The sequence below is a fragment of the Malania oleifera genome, chromosome 10, assembly GCF_029873635.1.
Source record: "Malania oleifera isolate guangnan ecotype guangnan chromosome 10, ASM2987363v1, whole genome shotgun sequence".
NCBI classification, from domain to species: Eukaryota; Viridiplantae; Streptophyta; class Magnoliopsida; order Santalales; family Ximeniaceae; genus Malania; species Malania oleifera.
In genome coordinates, this window is record NC_080426.1 from 11,341,352 (window position 1) to 11,368,265 (window position 26,914).

At 36.5% G+C, this 26,914-nt stretch overlaps 1 protein-coding gene across 2 annotated transcripts in view; it reads right to left on the reverse strand.

The window, feature by feature from the left end:
• The window catches only part of LOC131167054 (uncharacterized), a 56,582-nt gene that overhangs the window by 10,857 nt on the left and 18,811 nt on the right, over nt 1-26,914 (reverse strand). For both annotated transcript variants that reach the window (XR_009139977.1, XM_058125815.1), the window contains exons 3-10: nt 14,935-15,030; nt 12,010-12,062; nt 11,081-11,177; nt 9,870-9,943; nt 8,824-8,938; nt 2,105-2,215; nt 1,701-1,777; nt 1,086-1,152 (exon numbers count right to left, since the gene is read on the reverse strand). Coding sequence is in view for 1 of the 2 variants with exons in the window: in XM_058125815.1 (XP_057981798.1) it covers nt 1,086-1,152; nt 1,701-1,777; nt 2,105-2,215; nt 8,824-8,938; nt 9,870-9,943; nt 11,081-11,177; nt 12,010-12,062; nt 14,935-15,030 (690 nt within the window). In the remaining variant the exon portion in view is untranslated. The remainder of the gene's footprint in view (nt 1-1,085; nt 1,153-1,700; nt 1,778-2,104; nt 2,216-8,823; nt 8,939-9,869; nt 9,944-11,080; nt 11,178-12,009; nt 12,063-14,934; nt 15,031-26,914) is intronic.

The following is a 26,914-nucleotide window of genomic DNA, read 5'->3' on the forward strand; positions in this document are numbered from 1 at the left end:
AATATTACATACAATAATGATCCATTAAAGTTTGGCTTCTGGTTCTCCTTTTAAATTTTTTCTCATGCTATTCAATAAATAAATAATGATCCATAAAAATTTAAGTCATGAGCAAAGCTTTAACCAGCAATTAGGGCTTTATAACATTAAACTTTTTAAATCTTGCAAACCTATTAATAGATGTAATGAGCTTAAACAAATGAAAGAAAGATTCTCCTGTGAAACTGAAAATCCATCATATATTTATGGTAAATTAAATTGTTTTAAAATTATGTCTCATGCTCAAAACAGCTGCAGGTTGATACTAAAATATTGGAGAGAAGGTAAGGATGGCAGAGCCATAATGCATCTGTTAGTCATCTCATCATCAAGATAGCACTAGGTTTGTGATGGAGCTCCAAAAATCCCGACCATAAAAACAAGTAAAGGGAGATAAAAGGTAAGCAACTAGGAAATGGAATCAGAAAGCCTAATTCCAATTCCACCAACAATTCTGCCTCTAGTTCCACAATTAAACTAAGGTCTTAGAGAAACCATAAACCACAAGGGAAAAAAAAAAACTGCAACAATAGATATAGAGGTAATCAAGTAACAAATTTTTTTTCTCCTGCATGCCTCCTGAGTCCTGACCATGACATTACACAAGTCATGGCACTGTTTCAACAAAATATCCCGATTAGCAACAAAACTGTGAAATAACATAAACAATATATGAGGTCTTTTTGATTCGTTAACTTATATGTATGACCAAACGGCATAATCATGATAATGTGAACCATTTAGCTAAGAAACGAATGTATGAGCCAGAAGAGAAATTTTTTTATCATTTCTCAGATGTAGAACATAGTATAATAGAGGGTAAGTCGGTAAGTCCCACATATAACAATAACCCTATGAATTTAAAATCGATAAAATATTCGCCGCACTTAAGCCAAGAGGTCTTTAAATTCATACTGCATCATGCATGTTATAGGCACATAATTGGAAAAATAATGATTCAAGATAGTGAAATTCGGTATTCAAGTGGAAAACGATGTCAATCATGAAGTGAGTGAAAATGTGCTACTACTCTGGAGGCAAAATACCTTCTCTGATTCACTGACTTCAGTAGCTTTAGCTGCACGAAATTTTATCGCTTCCTCCTTTTGTGCTCTGCCAAAATTATGTAATTGAAAAAGAAATTTATTCTAAGCCAGACATCAATTCTGTAAAGCAACAATACATTCCAGGCAAGCCACCTGCCGTTTGTTTAGCAAGTAACACTGCTCTATTCTTCAGTGGAAGTAGTTGCACAGGGTGATCTAATCATTTTGCAATAGTCCTATTCCACATCCAGAAAACAAATTGTCCCACACATGGTCTCTAAGAAAGGGTAACAAAATGTCGCGAATTTTAATAAAAATTCTGGTAGTTCTTAGGTATAAGAACCTGCACATATTATAAACTTTGGCTTGACTCCCTATATAAACAACATTTTTTAAAGGCTGTCGGCATGATAATAATTATCAAGATATGACACCAACCACAATGATGAATAATCCCAGTTGTGGAATTTTAAGATTGGCCTAAGTTAGAAAAGGTAAAATAATATCATAATAACTAAATAATAATTTGTTTACAAGGGAAAGCATCTTCTACCTAAGAGAGGGTAATTAATGTGATATAAAAATTTCAAATGTTCGAAACAAGAGACTCCATACCTGTTATCTAAAATGCGCTTTTCTGCTTTAATGGCGGAGCTAGCAAGAGATTCTGATAAGACTTTTAACTTATCAACCTGCATATTATTTTGGAGAAAATTAGCGATGATAATTTTCCCAGGTCTGAAGGAGTTAGCATGTTCATATAAAAATGCAGTAATGGCTTATTTTGCACGCTTGCATGAAGTGAGGATGAGTTGAAGGAAGATATCAAACTTTACTCAATGCAGAAACCAACAGCTTATGTGAATGGAAACATTTTCTTTCAAGCAAAGATACAATATGGCACACCTCCTTTAAACCAATAGAACAAAAGAAATGCAACCAATGCCAGGCACATCAACCCAGAGATATACTTCCAGCAGTTAATTAGGAAAAAGGCAAACAGAAAGAAAGAAACAGACCTTTTGGGCGTGGATCTCTGGAGAGTCTCCATTTCTTAACATTTTCTTCTTTAGTAAGAGCCCTTCCAATCTGGAACAAACTCGTATATGTGCCAGTGCTGCTTTTAAAGCCTACTGGAAGTACCGATAGTAAGATTCCATAGTTGAAAATTTTCCTTTCAGAATGTCTAAAATGTTATACAGGAATTCCTTCCAATACCAAACGTAGCGATTTCATAGTTCTCAAAGTTCTAATATGGTCATTGAGAAGAAACCTCGAAAGAGTAGTAATATTAACTCCAGATGCTATATTACATTGACATAATGGAAAAATGACCCCATGGTGATTTAGATATTTCCACTGGATAACAGTCACAATTCATAAGAATATAACACATGAAAAAAAAACTGAAAGGAGACACAAGAGGGATGCTAGCACTACGGACAAAAATCCTATGTTGTATATTTTGACATTGTATTTCAAATTATGAAATACATCCAAAATCAAAATATAAAAGGCAACATGAAACAATATTAGAAGAAATTAATATAAAACTGAAGACTCCAAAATATCAAGGACTTCAAGGAACTATCAATCTTAGATCATGCCAAGACATATAATTCTTCATCAGACATGTCTCAATGTACAGAAATATGCTCATCTGATACTACTGAGATGTATAAAAGTGTCGAGAGTGGCATCAAGCTTTTGGTTGACAGCATCTCATCACAAACAATTAAAAAATGTCCTGCTAACTATAAATTTCAAATAAATCAAGCAAACATGAAGAAGTTAGAATAAGTCTTGCAAAATTTATCAACTAAATTTCATAATGGAGGTGAATTGAATCCAGCCAAAACAGACCCCACAAGCTGCAGTTTAAGTTTGACTTCAAGTTTGTTGACCGCATGCACTGACCTTAATTTCTTTATAGTGAACTTTTGATGATGTCAAAACCTGATAATATTTTTACTAGTCCATGTTGAGCCTGACTTTGTTGGCTCTTGATGAAACTAGATACGTTGTGCATTGACAAAAGAATGTTGACTTAGCACACACAAGTTATTACTTTCGTTACATGGTACATAATACCCACTACGCATTTATACTTGTTTGAATGAATGATATATCCCTGTTTCATGAGTGACATATCTGAACCTACCATTATCATCTTATTTGTACACGCATTATGCAATAAATTCTACCATATTCTAATTCATATTTACCTCATTGGAATTTATCCATGTCTTATATTCTCATAAAATAAAAAATAAAAATAAAAAAGATCACAAGGACCAGCAAGTTTAAACTCTCCAATTTTGAATAGTTAATCAAACCGCCCTCATTCAAACTCAAATTGATATTGATAAATTCAAATCAAACCTAATTGAATCCGAGCTCAAACTGTTCAATCAAAGATCCATGTGGTAGTAGCCCTACAATAATGAAGAAATTGACACAGTTGGAACTTTTACAGCTAGTGTACTCCTACTACCAAACACTGCAAAGTAACCGGCAGTTATTTCAGGAAACAAGGATAATAATGAATCCCTTAAAAGGAAAGAAGCAGAAAACAAGCACTCAAAAATGGAAAAAATGGTCAGGGTTCTTATTTTACATTTTTCATAGTCAAAAATCAGCATTCAAGTTAGCATTTCAAAGGCATTTTAACTTTTACTGGCACAAAAGGAAATCTCTGCATTTCAATGAATATGCTATAAGAAGGCTAACTGTTACTGGTTAAAGGTTCAGTATTTAGTGTTACTGCAGGAAGTCAGCAAGCATGAGTTAAGGGTATAATGTTCATGACACACGCTGTAAATAGAGAGGCTTGACCTAACACTCTGAGGAAGGTTTTCCAATCTAGTAGACATTCTCAACAGAGTATTAGAGCATGATCCCAAGACCAAAACCGTAAGTGCTGCAGCCACCGCCAAACCAAGCCCTAAATCACATAACTCTATGCTTGCCAGCCACTATAGGAGGGTCATCACTATAGATCAGAAATGGCTCCAGCAGTATCCAGAAGACACAGACTCGCTGAAAAGAAGGTTAATGATGCTGCCAGTTTTTGTTCAACAATCCCCTACGTGTTTTTCAAAAAACCAAGACCAAAAACACTGCCAACATTACCAATCTATAGCCTCCTGAAGTCTCATCACCTGAACCCCAGCCATGCACCCTCATATTCTGGCCGAATGTCAACAGCCCCGACTGCACACACCGGCACATCAGGCTTCGGTAAGCCTCATTTTTTTATCCAATTTGCTCGCCCATGTCTTGAATCCTATTATAAGCCATAATATCAAATTGTGACCCATGTTTTTTGTTCGATGATCAAACCTCTTTTTTTTTTTTTGGATCACTTGTGGCAAAACACTAATGATTGTTTGGTAACATGAGAGTCTATATGTCAAAAAGTAGCTGAGTTCAGCTCGGCTGTGGCATTGTACCTTGTTCTTAGTTATTCCAGATGTTTACCTACTTAATTGTTGGTTCTGCTTGTGAGCATTGGGATGAATCCATGAACCCCAAAAGTATGTTTCCCTCATTAGTCACTTGTTCAACCATAGGTGGACAGCATACCTAGCCTCAGAGGGGGACTATTCAAGGTCCCTGCACTATCAGCCATCCCAGCAAGCATGTCTTCACAATACATCTCATGCTTAGAAAGGTAATCCTATAGCCTGCATACCATCCAATATATCTCCCACTCATCCTTGGGTCATAGATTTTACCACCATTGACCATATGACTGGTATAACAAACCTTTTCCTACCCTACCATCCAGTTTATCTCCCACCAGTCCTCAGGCATCAATTTTGCCACCACTGACCATGACTGGCATAACCAACCTTTTCCTACCCTCCAATATTTTGGAAACCCACCTGGAGTTAACGACAGTAAATCCTATTCTCTCAATGTCTCCTTTTTCAATTTGTTATATTCTTAAATTTCCCTTTAAATCTCGGGTTTGTTAGTGAGATTACAAAATCATTGAATTGTTCCATAACCTTCTTTCCTGATTCTGTTTTTGTTCGGGTTTTGAAGAAGAGGAAAACAATTAGCGCATGAAGTGAGATTGGTGGACCTTACTACACCTTACTACCTTAAGTCACTCTCTCCTTTTATTGCTTGCAATAATGCTGCTTTACCACTCGCACTGTTGCCTTGGGCATCCTTTGTTAGACAAGTTAAAACAACCAGTTCCAACTTTGAGTTCGATGTCTAATCTTGAGTGAATCTTGCCAATTAGGAAAGCACTATCGTGTTTGTTTCCTTCTTGAGTCAACAAACAGGCAGCTAGCCTTTTCATGTTAGTTCACTCCAATGTTAGGGGTCATAGTCATGCAGCGTCAAATTTGGGTTTAGATATTTTACTACTTTTGTCAATGACTAGTCTAGGAAGAAGTAGCATTATTTAATGAAAGCTTTGTTTAATACCTTTTGTGCTGCCTTTTTTCCTGAAATAGAGACTTGGTTCGATGTAGGAGTCAAGATACTTCACAGTGGTAATCGTAAGGAGTTCTCCAGGACCCAATTCACTGTCCATATGACTAACTCTAGTATAATTCAAGAATTATCGTGTGCCCACACTATAACAAAATGGAGTCACACAAAGACAAATAGTAATTTTAAGGAGTACTTTAGGACCCAATTCACTGTCCATATGACTAACTCCGGTTTGATTCAAGAGTTATCTTGTGCCTAAACTACAATAAAATGGAGGCACACAAAGGAAAATAGACATATCCTTGAAGTCACTTGTACCCCACAAGTATTTCGGAGTAATGTTGTGCTCAATGCTTGCTCTCTTATCAATATAATGTCATACTTTATCTTTGGTGGTAAATACCCTATTTAGTTCTCTTCCCAAATGCTCCTTTGTTATCACTTCCTCCCCAAATACTTCGATGTCCTCTGTCCATCATTTAAGTCCAAGTATGGATAAGTTGGATACTCATGCCATCAAATGCATTTTTTTGGACTACTCTCGCACTCAAAAGAGATACATATGTTATAGCCCTATTTACATCATTTCTTTGTCTTTGCCGATGTTACCTTCTTTATGTGTACATCCTTGTGATTCCTTAAGCCCTAATAACCTTAATGAGTCACTTCTTTTGCCTACCCTTCCAGTTTCTAGCTTATTATCTCCACCCAATCCTCTTGCATCTTAATCTACTTTGCGTCCTCCTCGTTATTATCATCCTAATTTACAGGTCTACACACAACATCAACTCAAAGGAGAAGAGCTTCATCCAACTTCTATTACTACGCCTTTGGTTTCCTCATCTAGTTCCCCAATTTTCAATCTTCCTATTGCTCTCCAAAAAGGAGAACACACATGTACCTAACATTCCATCTTCAAATTTGCATACTATGATTTCTTGTCACCCTTGTATTACTGTTTTGTTAATACTTCTTCCCAAATCCATCTCTGAAGTCTTAACTTATTTAGGGTAGGAGGATTATTCTAACACATTCGTCCCAGTTGCCAAACTTGCCTCGATTCATTTGTTCATCTCTGTAGCTACCATATGTTATTAGCCTTTGCATCAGTCACTATGAAGAATGTCCTCCTACATGGTGATCTTCATGAGGAGATTTATATAGAGCAAGCACTTGAGTTTGTTGCTTAGGGGGAGTTAGCATTCGTGTGTCATTTTTTTTAAAAAATTCCTTATATGGTCTCAAGAAATCTCCCAAAGCATGGTTTGGTAGGTTCAGTGCAATTTGCTTGGGTTTGGCATTCAATAATATGGGGTAGATCATTTTGTATTTTATCGGCATATTGCCGCCAATAGAATTTTGCTAATTGTCTACGTGGATGACATTGTGATTATTGGTAATAATAATAAGGGTATCTAGAGTCTCCAGCAGTTTCTCCAAACAAAATATTTGGGGCCGTTAGAATACTTCTTATGTATAGAAGTATCTAGATCTCATGTGGGAACTGTTTTGTCACAAAGGAAGTATGTTCTAGATCTTTTAGACAAGACTTGGTTGTTAGGACTAAATGTGGGTGATTTATTGGTTGACCCTGGACAATATTGGAGACTTGTTGGGAAGTAAAATTACCTCACTATCACAACCAAACAAATCTTTCACAACGGTTGTGAGCCAGTTACTTGATTTACCCTAACGAGTCACTAGGATGTTGTCATCCATATATTGCAATGTAGTGCACTAAAAAGGGGCCTCTTCTATCAGAATTGGGGTCACACTTGTACAATTATAGAGATATAGATTGGACTAGGTCACCTTGTGACGAGATCCATATAGGATACCGTATGTTTGTTTGCAAAAACTTGGGTTACATTTAGTTCACAGAATAGTTATTCTTTAGAATAAGATGGAATATAGAGAAAAATTTGGGGATGGAGATAATAGCTATTCCTTGTATATTCTTTATTATTTCATTCAACATGTAATGCGAAAGGAATAGACATTCCTATGGTGAGATTTGGGAATAGTTATACCTCATCTATTCCTTATTACAAACTCATAAAAATGTTCACATTGTTATTTGCTTTATGATAACAATATAATTTTCCGTATAACTGTAACGAACATATTATAACTAATCTATTCCTAAGAATAAGAATTCCACGAATAAAATGTAAGCTTAGCATCCTAAAAAAGTAAGATACAGACAATTGTTGCCCAATTGAATATTGAATTGGAATATAGGATCATGGCACACACAACATGCGAATGGGTTTGGCTAAAGAACATGTTCACAGAACTTGGTTTTCCACATTCTAGCCTATGAAATTGATATGTGATAATCCAATTGCTTTTCACATTGCCTCCAACCAAGTCTTCCATGAGCAAACAAAACACGTTGAAGTTGATTATCACTTTGTTCGGAAGAAACTTGTGCAGAAGCTCATTCCAACCACTCAGCTGAAGTCTGAATTAAACCTGCTGATTTATTCACTAACGGCTCATTTGGTTCGGTGGAATAGCTATTCATTGGAATTAGATGGAATATAGTTTAAATTTCAGGAATCAAGGGAATAGTTATTCCTTATATATTCTTAATTATTTAATTAAACATGTAATAAGAAAGGAATAGACATTCTCATGATGAAATTTGGGAATAGACATTCCTTGTCTATTCCTTATTATGGACTCATAAAATGTTTCACATTGTTATTTGCTTTATAGTAGCAACATAATCTATCGTATAACTAATTGTAACTTACCTAGTAAAACTAATCTATTCCTGGGAATAGGCATTCCGCAAACCAAATGTAACCCAAATCTCTACAGCTGCTCTAGTTAAATCATCTTGTAAAGCTAAGAGCGTTACTTGTTGCAGGTTCAGTGTTTAGTGTTACTGCTGCATGTTAGCAAGCACAACTGTAGTTTTCATGATACACATTATAAATAGAGAAGACAACCTAACACAGAGCAAGAGTTTCCAATTAAATAAACATTCTCAACAAACCATATTCAATCAGAAATACCTACTGATCAACATAAAACTTTTAACTTCAACAAAGGAGGGTGGGAGGGGGGGAGTAAACTATATATCAGTTATAGATCAAAGTAGGATCAACAGGAAGTGAACCATATTCCATTTACAATATTCAACATAGCCATAGCCTCCAAGAATTTACTATACCACTTACAATGGCTAATCCCCCCACAAACACACCTCACCCCTTTAAAAAAGAATTAAAAACGAAAAAAGAAAAAGGAAAATCATTATTGGAGATACCAGGCTCACCTCTATAGTTGCACTAGTTGTTTTCTCGGGCACTTCATGACTTCCACTTGAAGAATCCCAGAATGCTGTCATTCCTTCCAGACTTTTTTTAAGCCTGGAAGCTTCAGCATCAATTCTGTGAGAGGAATCACACAAAATGAGGAGAAAAAAGCTATTTATTAACAGCATCTTAAAAATCTATTGACTATCATGCACTTTATGTCTGCTTTCAGAAAATTTCGTTGAAAGAGATCCAGCATGTGACAGACTGGCAGCTTAACAATCTAAATCCAAGAAAAAGAAAACTTACTCTTGATACTAATCAGACTTGAGCAAAATCTCTCTCAGAGGATAAATCCAGACACTGTGCCATAATACAAGAGGATGGAAACATCATCCCAGTCACAGAGATGGCAGTTCAACTTGGTTCAAGGTCTCTTGGAAGCATAACCACTTTACCATGTCAGAGAAACATAATCTGTGACTCTTAACAAATTTATATTTCATCAATCATGAAGACCTTTTTAACTGGGATTTCGAGATACCCTAGAGCCTTAACAGATTGCTTGTCCAATGAGGGTGACAAAAAGAAATCAATCCATCTTGTGACACAAACCCTTTGGCATAGACTGTGTCAACATGTTATGCACATTAGGCACATATCAGCATTACCATAGTTGTAGCATTAAGAGTTTTGGAGGTCACCATGTCAAGCCTTCCATCTTTCAAACATAAACACCCAATTCCAGAATCTGTGTTATTTCATATGCCATTAAAGAAATTCAACAAAGCTCAAGAAGAATTGAAGGAGGTGCAAGCAGAAAGAAAAGAACCATTCAGAAAGGCACTAAGAAACTATTTTTCTTCAAAACAATAAAATGTATTGGCCATATGACATGCTAGCTCCAACACACACAATAGCTAGGAATGGGGAATCCAGAATCAAAATGCAGACAGTGCTGGTGGCTTTTCTCCCCAAGCTCCAGCCCTGGGAAGGAAAACCTAGAGAGGAGAATAGGAGAGAAAAGAAGGAGAAAAAGAGAAGAAAATGGAAGCTCCTTAAGCACCTTCCAAGATCAGCATTGATCTTCAACCCTGTGATGGCACTTTGCGCAAATTGGAGCAATTCCTCCCGCTTTGCCTAGAAAAATAGAATACCAACTGTCAGTAAACTAAAAAGCTTTCAGTACACATTTTGAGATTCAATGTATGTTATACTTTGTAAAGTGCACTAATAAATTTAAACTCAGAAATAAAATAAAGCTTCTTGTCCAAGATGAGAATATCATAAACTACATATATAACTCAAGTATAGAATGGGAATAAAGCAGCTACAACAGCAAGCAAAAACACAGGCAGATGCACTGGCAGAATCACACTTGAAATTTTAAACAACACCAAACTCATTAGCAATTGCATTCAGCATTCGTGGATTTCAGGCGAATCCATTTCATTCTCACAAAACATATAACTAAAAGAATAGCTATGATTAATTGAACAACCAGTACAGGATATGCATCAAGAATTGAATTTTCAGAATGACTTGTAAATATTTGAATTTTCTACCTTCCAACATAAATTCTCTTATTTATTTAGTTGGTCCAGTTATATGCACAGGATTACAGAAGATTATAAGCGACTGGAACTATTCACCATGGAAGTTTTTTCTGAGGACCAAGATTTGAAGTCAGGCTAATTTACCAAAACAGAACATTCAATCCTTATTCCAGTTTCTAACTATTTTTAATTATTTACCCAGCATATAACACACAATGATAAATAAGAAAATATGAATCAAACATAAGACATGCATCAGGTATTGAATTTTTAGAATGAGTCGTAAACTTTTGTATTTACTACCTTTACAATATATTCATGCACTTATTTAGCTGGTATGCTTATAAACATAAAGTTACAGCAGATTAGCAGCCCTTGAAACCATTCATCATAAAAGTTTCTCAGAGGACCAAGATATGAAAGAAATTTTCCAAAACAGCAACATCCAACTACTGTGCTGCTGTCCACATGGACTCCATTCACCAATCCCACTAAATCCCCAGGCTTTCAAAAAAAATACTCACTCTTGGCATGCATCTAGCTTGGGGAAAGAGGGTATTTATGGTAATCAATCTTTCTTTGTTTACACCTACGTGACATCACTCCCTTTGGGATAAACTTATTGGCACTTTTTCAAATGTAGGCATTCAAACATTAGAAATTCTCATGCTTCAATTGTTTCTGGAGCCTTAAAAGTGCAGCCAAGCATTTAGGATTTTACCAAAACTTCATCTTGATAGCTTGAAAAAGCTTTAGCCAGATCTTGTATGCTGCTGACAATTGCATTATGAACTTCTTTTCCTCCAGTAAGGCAAAGCCTGCATCTCAACAATTAACATAAAAATATTGACAACACCATAGTAACATGTTAGCTACTAATGCTATAATTAGAGAAGTGAAGCTCATAATGATGGTACTTTCAGCTTCTGAAACTAGGGCAGAAGTTCACCATTGCCCCATATCACAAGAAGTGTAGTAGAAAGTGATTTCTTTTTCTATGGGTACATTGTACATCATCCTTGAGAAAACAGATCAAAAGTTCATAAAGTCTGACATACCACCATCCTCCTTCATATAAGTTTTCCAAACTCTTTTTCTATGCCTATTCTGTACACTACAAATGTACACATAGAAAAAAGTATTGATAAACTTAGATACAAAAGAGAAAGTGCCTCCTATTTCACTTTTGTTGCACCGCTCCAAACACACAAAAAAGCTTCTTACGATACACAATTTTCTATATAGTGTTTTCTAAGGAAAAGAATTTAGAAGATATATGCAAATATATGCCTCACTTCATTTAGTCTCAATGTTTTATGTCAACCATGCACTCTGCACACAGCATGCACATCATTTCTTACCAAATGGCAGTTCAAGCCGCCCAAAAGCCTATCTTGTCCTCACCCTTGCAAATGATGTAAACTTCCAACATATACAGATGAACTCAGAAACAATAGAAAAAGCATCCATCAATATGTCATCATAAATAACAAACTCCTCGCTCTCCACTATAGCTAGAATGACAACAATTTTTCCATTACATTACACAAAAAAACAAATGATTTTCATCATAGCAAGGCCACAAATAAACCAGACACTTCCAAACCACCATTAGAAAATAAAAAAAGTTACCATAGCAAACAGACTCACCCAAATATTTCAAGGAGTAAAGAAACCTCTTCCTCATTTGGTGCTTCAAGTATCTGAGTCACAGAAAAGAGTTAACCTGCGGTTAACCTTCATGATCAGCAATTACAAAACCCAAAACTGAATATATTTTAAATCCTGGAATATTATATTTCCATATAATATGGAAATATACTTTCAAGGAAATGTTAAGGCTTAAAAATAATGGGGAAAAAAACCAGATCAAGAAATATTAATGTTCCAATCATGTCAGTTTAGATTAAGGCTGTACATTCATATCAGCTCAAAATTCATTTAAAATATTTATAAATGCCTGATTTCTCCAATAAAAAATTTCTATTTATAAATTGCTATTAGCAAGTTACACTGCCTAGAAAATTTTCAAGAATTAAGTCAACAAAAAAAAAAAAGCTACATAATTTCAAACTCATAAGCACATACCATGACCAATCCAAATTCATTCGAAGCAAATTAATGGTTTATGGCAGCATTATTTGCTGAAGGCAATCTCAATGCTGTGAGGTCACCAATCACCTACATGTTGCTTGTTAGATGCAGAACTGGTATCCTCCTGAGCAAGTATGCACCCATTTAAATGGTAGATGAGTGGGTTGGGAAGAACACACATGCACAGGTTTAAGGCAGTATTATTAAGGCGAGCTGAAAGCGATCTCAGTGCACTGAGGTCATCAATCACATAGGTGCAAGATGCAAAACGGCATCTAATATAGCAAGTATGCACACAGTGTCATGGTGCATGAGTGGGTTGGGTAGAGAAAACATCTGGCTGTAGTGTGTTTAAGTTCTTTATCTTTTACATAGCCAGTACCAAAGCCCAGGCAAAGGATGGTTGTAGGTAGCTGGCAACCAGCATAAAGTTTGTCAGATCTTTCAGGCACAGATACATGAAGAGGAGGGGGGAGGGGGGTGGGAGACCCAGGATTCCATGTAGCCCATCCCATTAAATTCTTCGAGGACTAAATTTTTATCCACACATCGTATCAGAGTTTATCAGTCTCTTTCTTTATTCAGGTCACAAAAACAACTAAGTCTTTGCCCAACTATCTGGGGTCAACTACATGAATCTTTTTTACTCATTCATTCTGGTATAAGGCTATCTCTTCCATAAAATTACAACTTCCTAATCTTTGTTAACCCCATCAACCCATATTCTTGCCAAACTTCCTTTTCACCTCACAGCACCCTCCACCTCAATCAAATTACTCTTTCTTACCAATGTATCTAATTTAAAATATGAAATAATTGACTATGAATAACTTTTTTTAAATGGCTACAAAAATATATGATAAGTACACAGCTACAAGTGTAGCTGGTAAACGGTAATGAATTGTGTTCCAGATGCTTGAGAGGAGTTTCATAGTTGTCTAACGTTGTTATGACCATGGACTTAAATTTCAATTTCGACTCAAATTTCGAAGCTCCAAAAGTACAAAAATTTCAACGGAAATTTTGATTTCGATGTCAATTTCGATTTCAATTTGCAAGAATAATGGAGATTAGTACTGAATCATGGAATTATTTATGAAACTTTAAAAATGGTTAATAGACGTAATAACATAAGTTTTAGGACTAATATATTACAAGTTAAATACATCGATGTTGCGTATGAACTATGAAGTGGAAAAGTTGTAATATAATTTGTGCATAAGATAATGTGCATTAAAAATATTCAGTTAATACAAATGAAATTCCTAAATCATTTAAATATTATTTAATATTTATTATACTAATAATGATAATTTAAACATGAATGATTAGATAAAAAATGTTGTTGTAAGTTTCTTTTTTCATATAATTTCAAAATACCTTGTAATAATCTTTTTTGTTTCAAAAAAAAAATTAAGACAGAAATTTCACTTCACTCCTAAATCTCTCATTTGAATTCGGAGGAAATTTCATTCTATAGTTAAAATTTCGACAAGTTTTGCTAAAATTTTGAGATTTCGATAAATTTCGAATGATTCTTTAGAATTTCGATGGAAATTATGTAAAACGGAAATCAACTTCCATTTCGATTTTGAGGGTGTCGAAATTTCAACAATTTTGTGGAAATTTAAGACCATGGTTATGACTCATTTAAAAGCCGGTTTATCTATGGCACCCTAAATCCAATCCTTTCATTACGCGATCAACCTGCCAATCCATTTCTATTAAAAATATTTAGCAAGATATGCATTTGATCCTTCCCATTCACAAGGTAAAAGTTTATAATTGAGCTCTCTTTTCTTCTTCTATGTTTTTCAAAAATTCTACAATGCTGAGGTCCATCTTTTTATGATCAATCCAATGTTATTGTAAGTTACTTTTCAGTACTGGCCATACACTTCATGTAGAATTGAGTTAAATTTTTGTGCTTGAGTTGTACACTAGTAAATTTCATGCATTTTTTGGTGGTGGTGGTTTCTTTGTTTTGTGGGGGTGAGGGTGTTTCAGTTTCTTTCTAAACAGAGCATATTTTCAGCTATTCAAAAATAAATAAATAAAGCACATTTTCATAAAAGAGCAAAGATTTTATGTTATTTTATTAGAGATTAGATCTCTATATAGGTTTCAGATGAGATCATAAGAATGTTGAGAACAAATTCATATTAGATGTTTGTGCTATGAGCTAGTTAGCGGTAGTCACTTAATGCTTCATCGTTGTATGCATTTAATTATAAAATATATCCATGAACTATGCACCAGCAAGACCTTCCAACTTTGCATAATGAGCCATGTTTCCTTTTCTTTTTTTTTTTTTTTCTTCAGTCCTATTCTATAATCTTTACCTCTTGAAATCAAGACATCAAATATCTTTGCATTTACTGACAGCTGATTTACATAGTATTATACACTCATAACTTGTAGTAAGCTGCATAAACACAAGTCCACATATTTATATGAAAACCGAATATGGTTTTTACATACCATAGATAATGTAATGCCCTCAAGAGCTTGACTATGGAGGAACACATCACGAAAATTCATTGGTTCGCCTCCTAAATCAGGGTCATAATACAGAACCTACAAACAATAAGAAGCAATCAGAGACGCACAAGTCAACTGTGCATTGGGTCATAACCATTCATGAAGCATATCCAATTTAATTTAATGTAAGAAGATAATCTTGCAACTAAATTAATTAGTATAATGTCATAGAAAAGAACAGAGAGTTATTAGGGGAAAAGTTTTGGACAAGATTATGGGGCTGTGTCACAATATTACAAGGAAAGTTTATTTGGTGTCAAAAAGATATATTACTTTACTTGGATGGACTCATTCACCTGAAGAATACACTGGTTCTTACTTGTTTTAAAGTTTTCACAGTTGGTGAGACAGCAAAAAATGAGGCGCTATCCACACAAGTGTTTAGCGTGGCAATATGTGCTTTGGCTTTACCGTTGAGTGCGTGCAAGTGTGAGCGCACAATGTCCTATACTTCATCTGTTCAGCCTTGGCTTCTAAAACTTTAGCATCCAACTAACAAATACATGCAAACATTTTGAAAATTAAAAAAAAAAAATCATCATTTTCTTATCTAAAACATCCAAGAAAACAAATGTACGACAAATTGTACAACAACAGCAACAACAACCAAGCCTTAAGGTCCACTAGGCATTTCTAAACTTCAATTGGAATATCTAGTCCGACAGCTTATCCAATTTTCAATTTTTTTAAAGCAAAATTAACTTCATTAACTCTAATGTCGTGGATAAATGTCAAATTTCAGCCTTTTTCATTTTTGGTCAATTCAAAGTTTATTTCTTCTACTTGGTCTTCCTTAACAAAGAAAATTTAACGAAGGCATGAGCAGGGAGCTAAAGAGATTGGAATATTCAGTTAAATATGATAACTTGGAAGGGTGTTCAGACATGGGAGTGACCAGAAGCAGTAGGATTGGTGATTTTCATCTAAGTTAAGCAAACTAATCCCGTGGAATGTGAGGGGACTGAACGATAAAACCAAAAAGTTAGTTATAAAGTCATTTCTCACGAAGAGGAAAGGGGATATCATCTGCCTTTAGGAAACGAAGGCTGAGTTTTTAAATAACTGGTGGCTCAACAGTTAATGGGGGATTAAAAGCTGCCAAGAGATTGCTTTGGATGTCATGGGCTCTGTAGGATGTGTTCTCATTATGCGGAATGATCTAGTGGGGAAAACGCTGAATCACTCCATCAACACCTTCTCGGTGTCCTGCTTGTTCAAGAGTTCAGGGGACAACCGATTTTCGCTGGGGTTTACAGGCCAAGTGAAGGCCCTTCCAAACACCTCTTGTGGAAGGAACTTGTGGAGATTAGAGAGAAATAGGATGCCCCTTTGGTCCCTTGGGGAGGGATTTTAATCTCGTTCTTTATCCTCATCAAAGGAGCAGAAGTGCTTCAGAGTCTTCTAGCATGCAGGAGTTTCATGATTATGAGAACAGTTATGCTTTCCTTGGCCTTCCTCTCATAAGCAGTTCCTTCACATGGTCAAATTCAAGGGGGACTCCCTTGTACTCAAGGATTGACAAATTTCTCATTTCCTTTGATTGGAAGGAACACTAGCCAACTCCCTTGACCATCTTGAATCACTTCTCCATCTTTCTTGACATAAAAGGAATCAGGTGCTGGCCAACCCCCTTCCGTTTTGAGAACATGCGACTCAAACATGAAGGTTTGCTGATTTGGACAAAAATTGGTAGCTTGAGCTACAAGTGGAAATGAAGGCAAGCTTTGTGGTCGATTCTAAACTTAAAATGCTGGAAGAGAAACTGAAGTGGTGGAATAAGAATAGTTTTGGCAACATAACTGTAAAGAAGAAAGTAATTCTTAGTGACATTAAGGAGTTAGATGATCAAGAGCTTAGTGAGAGCCTAAGTGCAGAGTACAGATTCAGAAGGCATGCTCTCAAAAAAGATCTTATTGAAGTCATCACTTCGGAGGAAATTGCTTGGACATAAAAATACCAGGTCCCTGTGGTTGAAGGAGGGGGACAGGAACACTGGCTTTTTCCACAAAGTTGCTAATGTGCATTGCAGATTCAACATACTCACAAGAATTGAAGCGGAAGGAGAAATTTTTGTGGAGGAAAGGGATATCAAAAGGGGAATTTGTAATTTTTACAAGAATCTGTATTCTGAGCAAGAGTCCTGGAGACCAAAGGTTGATAGCATCACTTTTAGAAATCTAAGCTCTTCCATAGCTCAGTGGCTCGAGCAACATTTTGAGTAGAAGGAAATTCTTCAATCTCTTAAAATCTGTGATGGGGACAAAGCTCCTAGCATTGATGGTTTCAACATGGCATTCTTTCAAAAGCATCGGGACATCCTCAAACACGACATCATTAGTATTTTCGAGGACTTTCATAGGTCTAGTAGATTTGTGACTAGCATTAATTGAACCTTTGCCTCCTTGATCCCTAAAAATCAAGAGCTTCCAACAACAGAGACTTTTGCCCTATCAACCTTGTAGGAAGCCTTTATAAACTCCTCTACAAAGTCCTTGAGCCTTTATAAACTCCTCTACAAAAATCCTTGCAGCTAGGCTCAAACTAGCAATCTCAAAAGTCACCAGGAAACAAATACCTAGCAACAAACTCCTATGCTCCTTCAGTGGGGGGTAAAATTTGAATATTTTGGGAAGAGGAAGTGCACTTTGAGTTACAACACATGTCTGATCAAGCTATTTCGGGTATTTTTAGTTCTGTGGACCAAATTTTCTTGGCTTCTTTTGTTTATGCTAAATGTCGTCAAACAGATCGTCGTGAACTTTGGAATGATTTGGAGTTTGTAAAGAGGGATAATTTCCCTTGGTTAGTGGCAGGAGATTTTAATATTATCCGTTCAGATTCAGAACGTATTGGTGGTCATATGAGGCCGTTATCGGCTATGGAGGAATTTAACAATTGCTTGGACAACTGTGGTCTTATGGATTTTGTTGGTACTGGCAACAACATGTCTTGGTGTAATGGTCACAGTGGTAATTCTCAGAGTTGGGCAAAACTGGATAGGGTGCTCTATAATTCGAATCTTCTCCAAGTTTTTCCAAATATTTATTTTGAGTATGGAAAAAGGAGGACTTCAGATCATTACCCATTGATTATTCGATTTCATAGAAATCTGCATCGGTATGGTCCTTCTCCCTTCAGGTATCAGAATATGTGGATTGTGGAGCACGCACCAGTCTTTTAAGTCTTGCGTGGAGGAAGCCTGGAGGGAGGAGTCTCATGGTCGGGTTTAGTTAGACTTGCTGGTAAATTGAAACATACAAAAGTTGCAATTCGAAACTGGAACAAACAGGTTTTTGGACATGTACAATAGAGCATTAAAAAATTGGAGGAAAGTATGGAAGCTCTAGAGGCTCAACTTCAGGAAGGGTATTCGCTTAAATTGGAGGAAGATTTTTTCCTTACTAAACTCGAGCTGGAAGCATGGGAAAAGAGGGAGGAGATTCGTATTTCTCAACTAGCCAAAAAGAAATGGTTGGAGGTGGGGGATAACAATACAAAGTTCTTTCATGCTTTTGTGAACCAAAGGAGGAAGAAGACTATGATTCATTCATTGAAACTTCCAAATGGAGAAGTGTTGGATTCTATAGAAGCTGTTCATGAGGGTGCAGTAAGGTATTTTCGAACGTTCTTAACAGGTGTAGGACCCAATCGAACAGCTAACCTTGTTGATATAATATCTCCTATGGTTTCTGAAGAGGAGAATACTGATCTTTGTCGTGAATCGTCTGAGGTAGAGATAAGGGATGCTATTTTTTCTATCCCGAGAAATAGTAGCCTAGGTCCGGATGGTTTTGGCTCGGCTTTTTTCCAGGATTGCTGGGATATTGTAAAAGAAGACGTGATCGATGCAGCTAGAGATTTTTTTGCTGGGTACCCTCTTCCTAGATTTTATTCTGCATCTTACATTGTTCTAATCTCAAAAGTTTAGAATCCTCAGAGTTTTGACAAGTTTAGGCCTATTAGTCATTGTAGTGTATCTACAAAAAATTTTCAAAAATTATTGTTGCAAGGATGACAGGTTTATTGTCTGCTTTGATTTCTCCGGAACAGGGAGCTTTCATTCCTGGTAGAAGTATATTTGAAAATATTTCTTTGGCACAAGAAATGGTTCATTCTCTGCATAAGAAGTCTAATGGTGGAAATGTAATGATCAAAGTGGACATGGCTAAGGCATATGATAGAGTCGATTGGGATTTTTTTAAACTTGGTTTTGGAAAGTTTTGGTTTCTCTCGAAGATTTTGTGGTTTAGTGGCGGAATGTGTTTCCTCTCCTTGGTTCTCCATTATGATGAATGGCACTTATAAAGGGTTCTTTAAACCTTCTCGAGGGCTTCGCCAAGGAGATCCTTTATCTCCTTATCTATTTATTATTTTACAGGAAGTTCTCTCTCGACTTCTAAAGAAAAATTTTATGGAGAATAAGATAGGGGCTTACTATCATCCTCGTGGGGCGCCTTTGGTATCTCACCTTCTCTATGCGGATGACATTCTTATTTTTGCTAATGGCAAGAGAAGTTCCATTCGAATGCTTATTAAGACTTTGAAGAAGTATGAGGATTGGTCTGGTCAATTGATAAATAAAGAAAAGTCAAGTATTTTTTTGTCAAAGAGAATTACTTTTGCTCGGAAGAGATCTCTGTTAAGGACGACTGGCTTTGCAGAAGGAGGTTTTCCTGCTACATATTTGGGTGTTCCTTTGGTATCGGGTCGGCTTACGGCCCGTATTTTAGAGCCCCTAGTTAATAAATTGAGGAAAAAGATAGCAGATTGGAAATTTAAGCTTTTATCTCAAGGGGGCCGTCTAATTTTAATTAAGCATGTATTATCATCAATGGCGGTATATCAATTGGCGGTATTGGACATTCCTACAAATGTCTTCAAAAAGATAAATTCTATGTTATCAAAAAAATTTTTTGGAGTGGAGTAAATGATAAAAGGAAAAGGAATTGGTGTTCCTGGTCTAATATTTGTAAGCCTGTTTGTGAGGGTGGTTTGGATGTTAGGGATTTGGAGGAGGTAAAAAAATCATTACATATGAAGTTTGTGTGGAGATTGTTAACTATGGATAACCTGTGGACTCAATTCTTTAAAGCCAAGTATTTGTATAAGAAACACCACTTGAGAGAAATGAAACTAGAGAAAGGAACCAAATTTTGGAGATCGATTGTTAGTGTGATTCCTGAAGTTTTAGAGCATGTCCGTGTTCGAATTAAAGAAGGGTCGGCTTCCTTTTGGTTTGATCGTTGGTTAGCCTCCGGACCCCTTTGTGCTAAGGTTCAGGAAATCAGTAACCATAAGTTTCAAACTCGAGATTGTTGGGATAGAGATGGGTGGAATGTTGATTTATTAGTGGAACTGTTGGGTGAAGATCAGGCAAAGGAAGTAATGAACTCTGCTATTTCTTGCAAGGAGGGTCCTGATACAATAATTTGGGAACCTTCAACAGATGAAAAATTCACCACGGCAAGTGTTTGGGAAATTATAAGGGAGCATAAAGAGGAATTCTCAGTTGCAAAATGGATCTGGCATCCTATGTTGCCAAAAAAGGTGTCAATTTGTATGTGGAAGTCTTGGTTCGCTTGTCTTCCGGTTGATACTTGTATTAAAGAAGTAGGTGTCCAGATGGCCTCTCGATGTGATTGTTGTTCAAATGCCAAGATTGAATGTCTAGACCATGTGTTTTGCACCGGATCTTTTGCTCAAGAGGTATGGAAAAAAGCAGCAGTGGCGTTGGGTGTTAGTTGTATGGCAACAAGTACTTGGAAAGGCAGAGTTAATGTTTGGTTTAGTTGTGCAAGACGGGCCTCACAGTTAGGCATTTTGGTAGGTCTTATACCTAGTCTCATCATTTGGAGACTCTGGACTCGTCGATGTAGAGCCAGGATGGAATCAATTCATGATTTGGTGAGAACTGTGTGGCTTGATATTAAATATTGACTGAGATCCATTTCAGACAAGTTAAATAAATGTGCACCTGCTTCTTGCACGGATATTACAGTCCTTCATGCTTTGGATATTCAAGTAAAAAATGTGGGAGTTCGTCTTCCTCGTGTAGTCAGATGGTGTAAACCTGGGATAGGTTGGGTTAAGCTGAATGTGGATGGGAGCTGTAGAGGTAACCCAGGGAATTGTGGTGGTGGAAGCGTGATAAGAGATGAAAAAGGTTTATTTAAAGCAGCTTTTTCTTCATTATTGGGTTATGGAACAAAAAACATGGCTGAATTGAAGGCGATTATTTTAGGGATTAATTTGTGCAAAGATCTCGGATTTGATCAAGTGGAGATTGCATGTGACTCTGCTTTGTTGGTTCAGTGGATAAATTCTGGGAAGTGCTCGGTTTGGAACTTATGGGATTTGTGGGAAGAACTTATGCTAGCATTAAGAGGCATACAATTCAAAGTGGAACATGTTTACAAGAAGGCGAATAAAAGTGCAAATTTCTTTACCAAACAGGGTGAATCTGGTATTTCTATATCATATAGTTGCCAAGATGATCTTCCTCATTAAGTCAGGGGAATGATTTGATTGGACTTGTTGGGTTTTCCTTCTTTGCGCTCATGATGTTTTGTGTTAATTCACTTTTAGTGGTTTAGTTTCTTAGTTTTTTGGTTGCTGGTGTTTGGTTTTTTGGTTTGGTTTATGTTGGTTAAGTTAGTTTTAGGGTCTTGGAATTTTGTTTTTATTGTCCCAAAGTCTCAAAATTGTAACCACGGTTTCCCTCCGCCATAAGTGAGGGGTTTTCTAATAAAGTTTAGGAGGTGCCGCCCTCTTTTACCCAAAAAAAAAGCCTAAAGGTTTTCTTGTTGATGATATTGATATTGATGATACTAACCTTGATACGGAGCTGGAGCTGGAGCTGGAGCTGCTAACTATGATGAATGCGCTAACTATGGATATGATGCCAAAAATAGACCGATTTTATATCACCCTTCAATTCGAATTAGCAACCTATTTTTTTGGTAAACATTCACCCAAGGCCTGGTCACTGCAACCCCCTTTGTAAGGAGGAACCCCTTCTCCCCAAGTTACGACTTTGCCAAGTTCCTTAGAAAATTGTCTCGCACCCCTCACTCACTCTAACCATATTTCATAAAATGTATTACAATCCTAAGACTTTTCCTATCCATATCCCAAGTCAGTTGGAGAGAGCCAAATCAGACTCATGAGGTCAGTGAACTAGGTGGAAAGTGCAGGCCAACGCTGTGGAGATAGAAAGGCTGATGGATGGATTCTTCCACTGTCTTCGAACCGAGACTAGGCAATTGATAAGACCATAGCATAGAGAGCGGAGAAAAGCCTCCCTCTCATCCACTTTGAGCTCAATAAACAGTAGCTAGGCTAGAAGAGTGTCAATTGGTGTGTCTTTCGCTTTCAAAGTCTTCGTCTTTGCCCATTTTGCACTTCTCTTCCGCATTTTTACTCTATTCCTAGTGAGCTTGGAAGGAAGCAGAATATCCTTTGATTTACCATATGGTTAGTGGGCAGTGTAGGTTAATTTACAGTTCCAGGGTATAGGAATCATCTTGATATTGGGAATATTAATGATGCATAAAACGATGTCTATGTTTATCTTTTCAATCAAAATTTTTTATAAAATAATGTGATTTGTAAACTAAGCAAGTATTTCTTCTTTCTAATATCTGCCAAATCTTTTTTGGTGATTTTAACCTTTTGGCATTATAATTTCTTTTGTTAGGAATTGTACACCAAAGGTGCATCCTTTCCGGTCCTCTTGTACTAGGGAAAGCATTAACCAAATTTACCTGATGTAGAGGCAATCAAGAAAGCCGCATAAGTGAATATATAACCTACAGAAAAGTGGGTTGGATATATTGTACGTAGAATAAGGTACCACATGAGTGGATATGTAGGAATCCAAATCTGCCGAGTCACTCGTGTTATGATCTTCTACATCCTAGGTCTTCCCGTTCCATCATCTGAGTTATGTTCTTCATGTAGCATTCAGACCGAATGACTATATGAAATTACGTTGATACTTCCACATATTTTGGGTAACATAGGAGACATCTCTATTTTACCCTAGGGAATCTTTAGAATTCCCACTGCTTAGCTTTCAATTTGCCTCTGACCATTAAATGAAATGTGAATAACCTATCCTCCTCTCTTTGAAACAAGGGGCGCTTCCGATTCTATCGGTGCTTGAAACAATTTTGTCTTCTCCATATTACTATATCTCTAGAGCCAATAATTTTATATGAGGAACTACTAAACTCAATCACTTGTTGCCATTACTCTTCAATTTTTTGTTGAGCTCTATCCTGTAGAGGTACTCAAATTGGATCAATGATGGATTTCTAGGCTTTGTTGTAAACCTAATTGTTTGCTTCCAACTACATAAGGAAGTTTTCTCATCATATGGCTCCTGAAAAAATGATTCCAAGTTATGTCTATAAATAGAATTATAATGTCAAATAAGGCCAATAAGGCCATAAAATAAATATAGTAGCAACAACAAAACCAAGCCTTAAATCCCACTAGGTGGGGTCAGCTACCAAAAAATAAATATAAATAAATAAACATAAAATATAAATTAAAAAATAAATAATAAATAATTTAAATTAATTAGACCATAGTTTAAGTCCTTTCTCTTTTTTTCCCCAAAAAAGGGAAAAATCACTTGTACTCTCATAAGGAATTCGAACAACTGCTTCAAATACAGTATCAAGAAGTACCACTTGTATTACAGTTCATTGTGCCCTTTACTAGTAGAATATCAAGTAAAGGCTTGGTTTTTCCCAATATCACCATTTTTTTCTTAATACGATGGCAAAGTGGATGATTGACTCTGACCGACCCCATCGTCTCCGCACCGTAGGAACTTCGAGATCGCCCCAAGGACGCCTTCGGCATCCAGGGGTCACGGACCGACCAAAGAACCCTATTCAGTAAGTCGAGGTACTTCTTGGTCATGAATATCTAAATAGGACGAATCGTCCCCAGTAGGCTAAGATCCTTGATTACTTGTCCTTTGAAGAAAGCCAGGTGTTTATTTCCTTGTGATGCGCCCATTCCTATGGTCATTCCTTTAATACTTCTGGCTCTCGGGAGTCTCTTTGTAGGATACTTGGCCGAAGTGTGACCTATTAGCCCATAAGTAAGTACCATGACGAAGCAGTTGTTGCTCACCCGACATGATCATATGAGGGCATAATTCACCCAACACGATCCCAAAATCTGAAATTCTTGATCAATGGAGTTAGAAATGGACCATTCCATTGTGGATCCACCATGATCTTGGAATTCTTTAAGCTAAGAATGTGATCATTCTTCCTGGACTTTGCTAGCTTTGGATTCATTCACCAAGGTCATGTCTTAACTAGAACAGCTCACAGGAACTAAGTGAATTCAGTGAAAGATTGGCCTTCGGCTCCTTTGTCTTTAACTCTATGGTAGGGTAATTGTACAGAGTTGGCTGGGGCACATACTTTTTTTCTTCAAAATCTTCCTATAGAAATAGCTCATTGCTGGTTCCTGATGAAGCTTATAGGAGATTGAATCTCATCACGCAGCAAAGCAAGGGGCATCACTCTAATCACTTATGTAAGAATCTTCTTTTAGAATGCCACCGATTGTAACCTTTATAGCGAGTCAAAAAATTATGCTTTAGTTGCAAGTAGGCAAATCTTGGATGCCTCCTTAATTGCGAACAACCTGGTTATGGAGAAGGCGTTTGACAATGTGAACTGGGATTTTTTTCTGTATAACCTGGATTTTTTGCTATATATATGTAGGAACCCGAACCAAGAAAAGAAAAAGTAAAGAAAGGAAAACGAGAAAGAAAAAGAAAAGAAGGAAAAAGGTTTGGCATAGGACCAAACCGTCGCAAGTTTCAGGGAGCTCAGGAAAACCGTCGACGGTTTCATACTACCGAGAGGTGCCAAGGAAGAAATACGAAGATTTATGTTTGGTTAAAGGCCAAACCGTCAACGGTTTCAAGAAAACTGTCGACGGTTTTCCCTGAGCTAAGCTTACTTAAGTAAGAAGTAAGCTTAAAAATTTTATAATTTTTCATACTACTCTCTCTCTCTCTCTCTCTCCCTCTCCAAAATTAGGGTTTCACACTCACTCTCTCTCTAGCCTCGGGATTTCTCCACACGTACTCTCTAGTCCTCTCTCTCTCCTCCCAGCGAATCGATCATCGTCCTCGGTCAGTTAGGTAGCTAGGGTTGCATTTTCCAAAGCAATAGGCAATTTTTCAGGAACAGGTAAGAGGATTAGATTATGTCAACTATTTTTGAAATATGAACCGATTCAATTGAAATGTATGATTATGGGAACAGTATATATGTTTTTCTGAACAAATCAAGCATATGAAAATGATAGTTTTGATTATTATAAGTATTTGGGGAAAACTAAAGTGAAGGTGTTGATCATCTCTTTTTTCAAGTAAAACTTATAGTTTGAGTTAAATTAAACATTAGAGATGATCATACCCTTATTTTCAGAAAATTATAGGTTCCCCGGGTAGTTTATCATATTATGAGTTATCAGTAAAAATTGTGTGGCATGAGAACGAGTATTATGGCATAATTAAACATGATGGTTTTATCAAATGGTTTTATCAATATAGAATATGGCAACTTATGCCGAGTTATGATATGCCGATTTTATACCGAGAAAGAATATGACGGCTTTATGCCGAGTTATGATATGCCGATTTTATACCAAGGCAGAATATGACGGCTTTATGTCGAGTTATGATATGTCGGTTTTATACTGAGACAGGAAATGACATATTTTATACAGAATTATAAACATGTCAGGTTTTATACAAATTTATGAAAATGAAATTATGTTACGGTTTATTACATAAATTGCATTATATGATTTGAGAATCCTGATGAACCAAAGATTTACAAATTGCTCGGTGCCATAGCTACAGTGATATAGTAGTGCAACCACACTATTCTGAGAGTGTTGGTATTAAACAGTCAATTTGGCCAGAGTAGAGTAGAGTGCCCCCAAGAGTCCGGAGTGGTTGGGCAGGTAAATCGTACTTCAGACAATAGTTTTGACTTAGCCTGGTGGTAGGCCAGCCATGGTTAAGTTCAGTCTTCGAAACGCACAACCCGATCATGGGGGTTTATACATGATGTGATATGTATCCAGTCAGGAAGGTTCTTCTATGCATATATGTAGATTTATAATAAATGGGCTATATTAAGCCAAATGTATGTATTTTAAATAATACAGGTGTGAGTATAGTTTCAAATGCCATTTCATTTATAGTTAAGTATATGAAGATAATTTGTTCACACTAAAACTCATGATAGTCACACACTAATGATAATCTATTCTGTCTTACTGAGAAGTGTCTCACCCCATTAAACATTTTAACATTTCAGGAAATCCAAGGAGCCGGTCTTAGGAAGCTTCGGGGCGGGACTAGATAGTTTTGGGTTGAAATAATTTTTGTGAGACACTGATCTGTACACGTATATAGATACGTTTTGTTTTATCTAGGATGTAATATGAATGCTTGGGGATACAGGTGTAATTGTGGTGCTATTAGAACTCTGGTATAGTATTTGAGGTATAGTATATATATATATTTCCACTACTTGTGTTATATTGATTTATGAACAGGTGTACCCAATACCCCACTTCGGGTTCGGGTCTTTATAGTAATGTGGTATCAAAGATATATGTATAGATAAGCACTCCGAGCCCCACTGGGTTTGGGGCGCTACAATTGTGGTATCAGAGCCTAAGTTACTAGGTTCTACAGACTTTGTCAGATGATCTTACCAGAATATAGATTTGAGATAGAATAAGGATAGGAATGGGTAGATTATTTTGAGTTTTGTCTGACAGCCTGGAGGCAAAAATCCCTTGACGGACTTCTGTGTTTTTCCTGAAATGATGGTTTCAGAAAAATCACGGCAATCCATCGACGGTT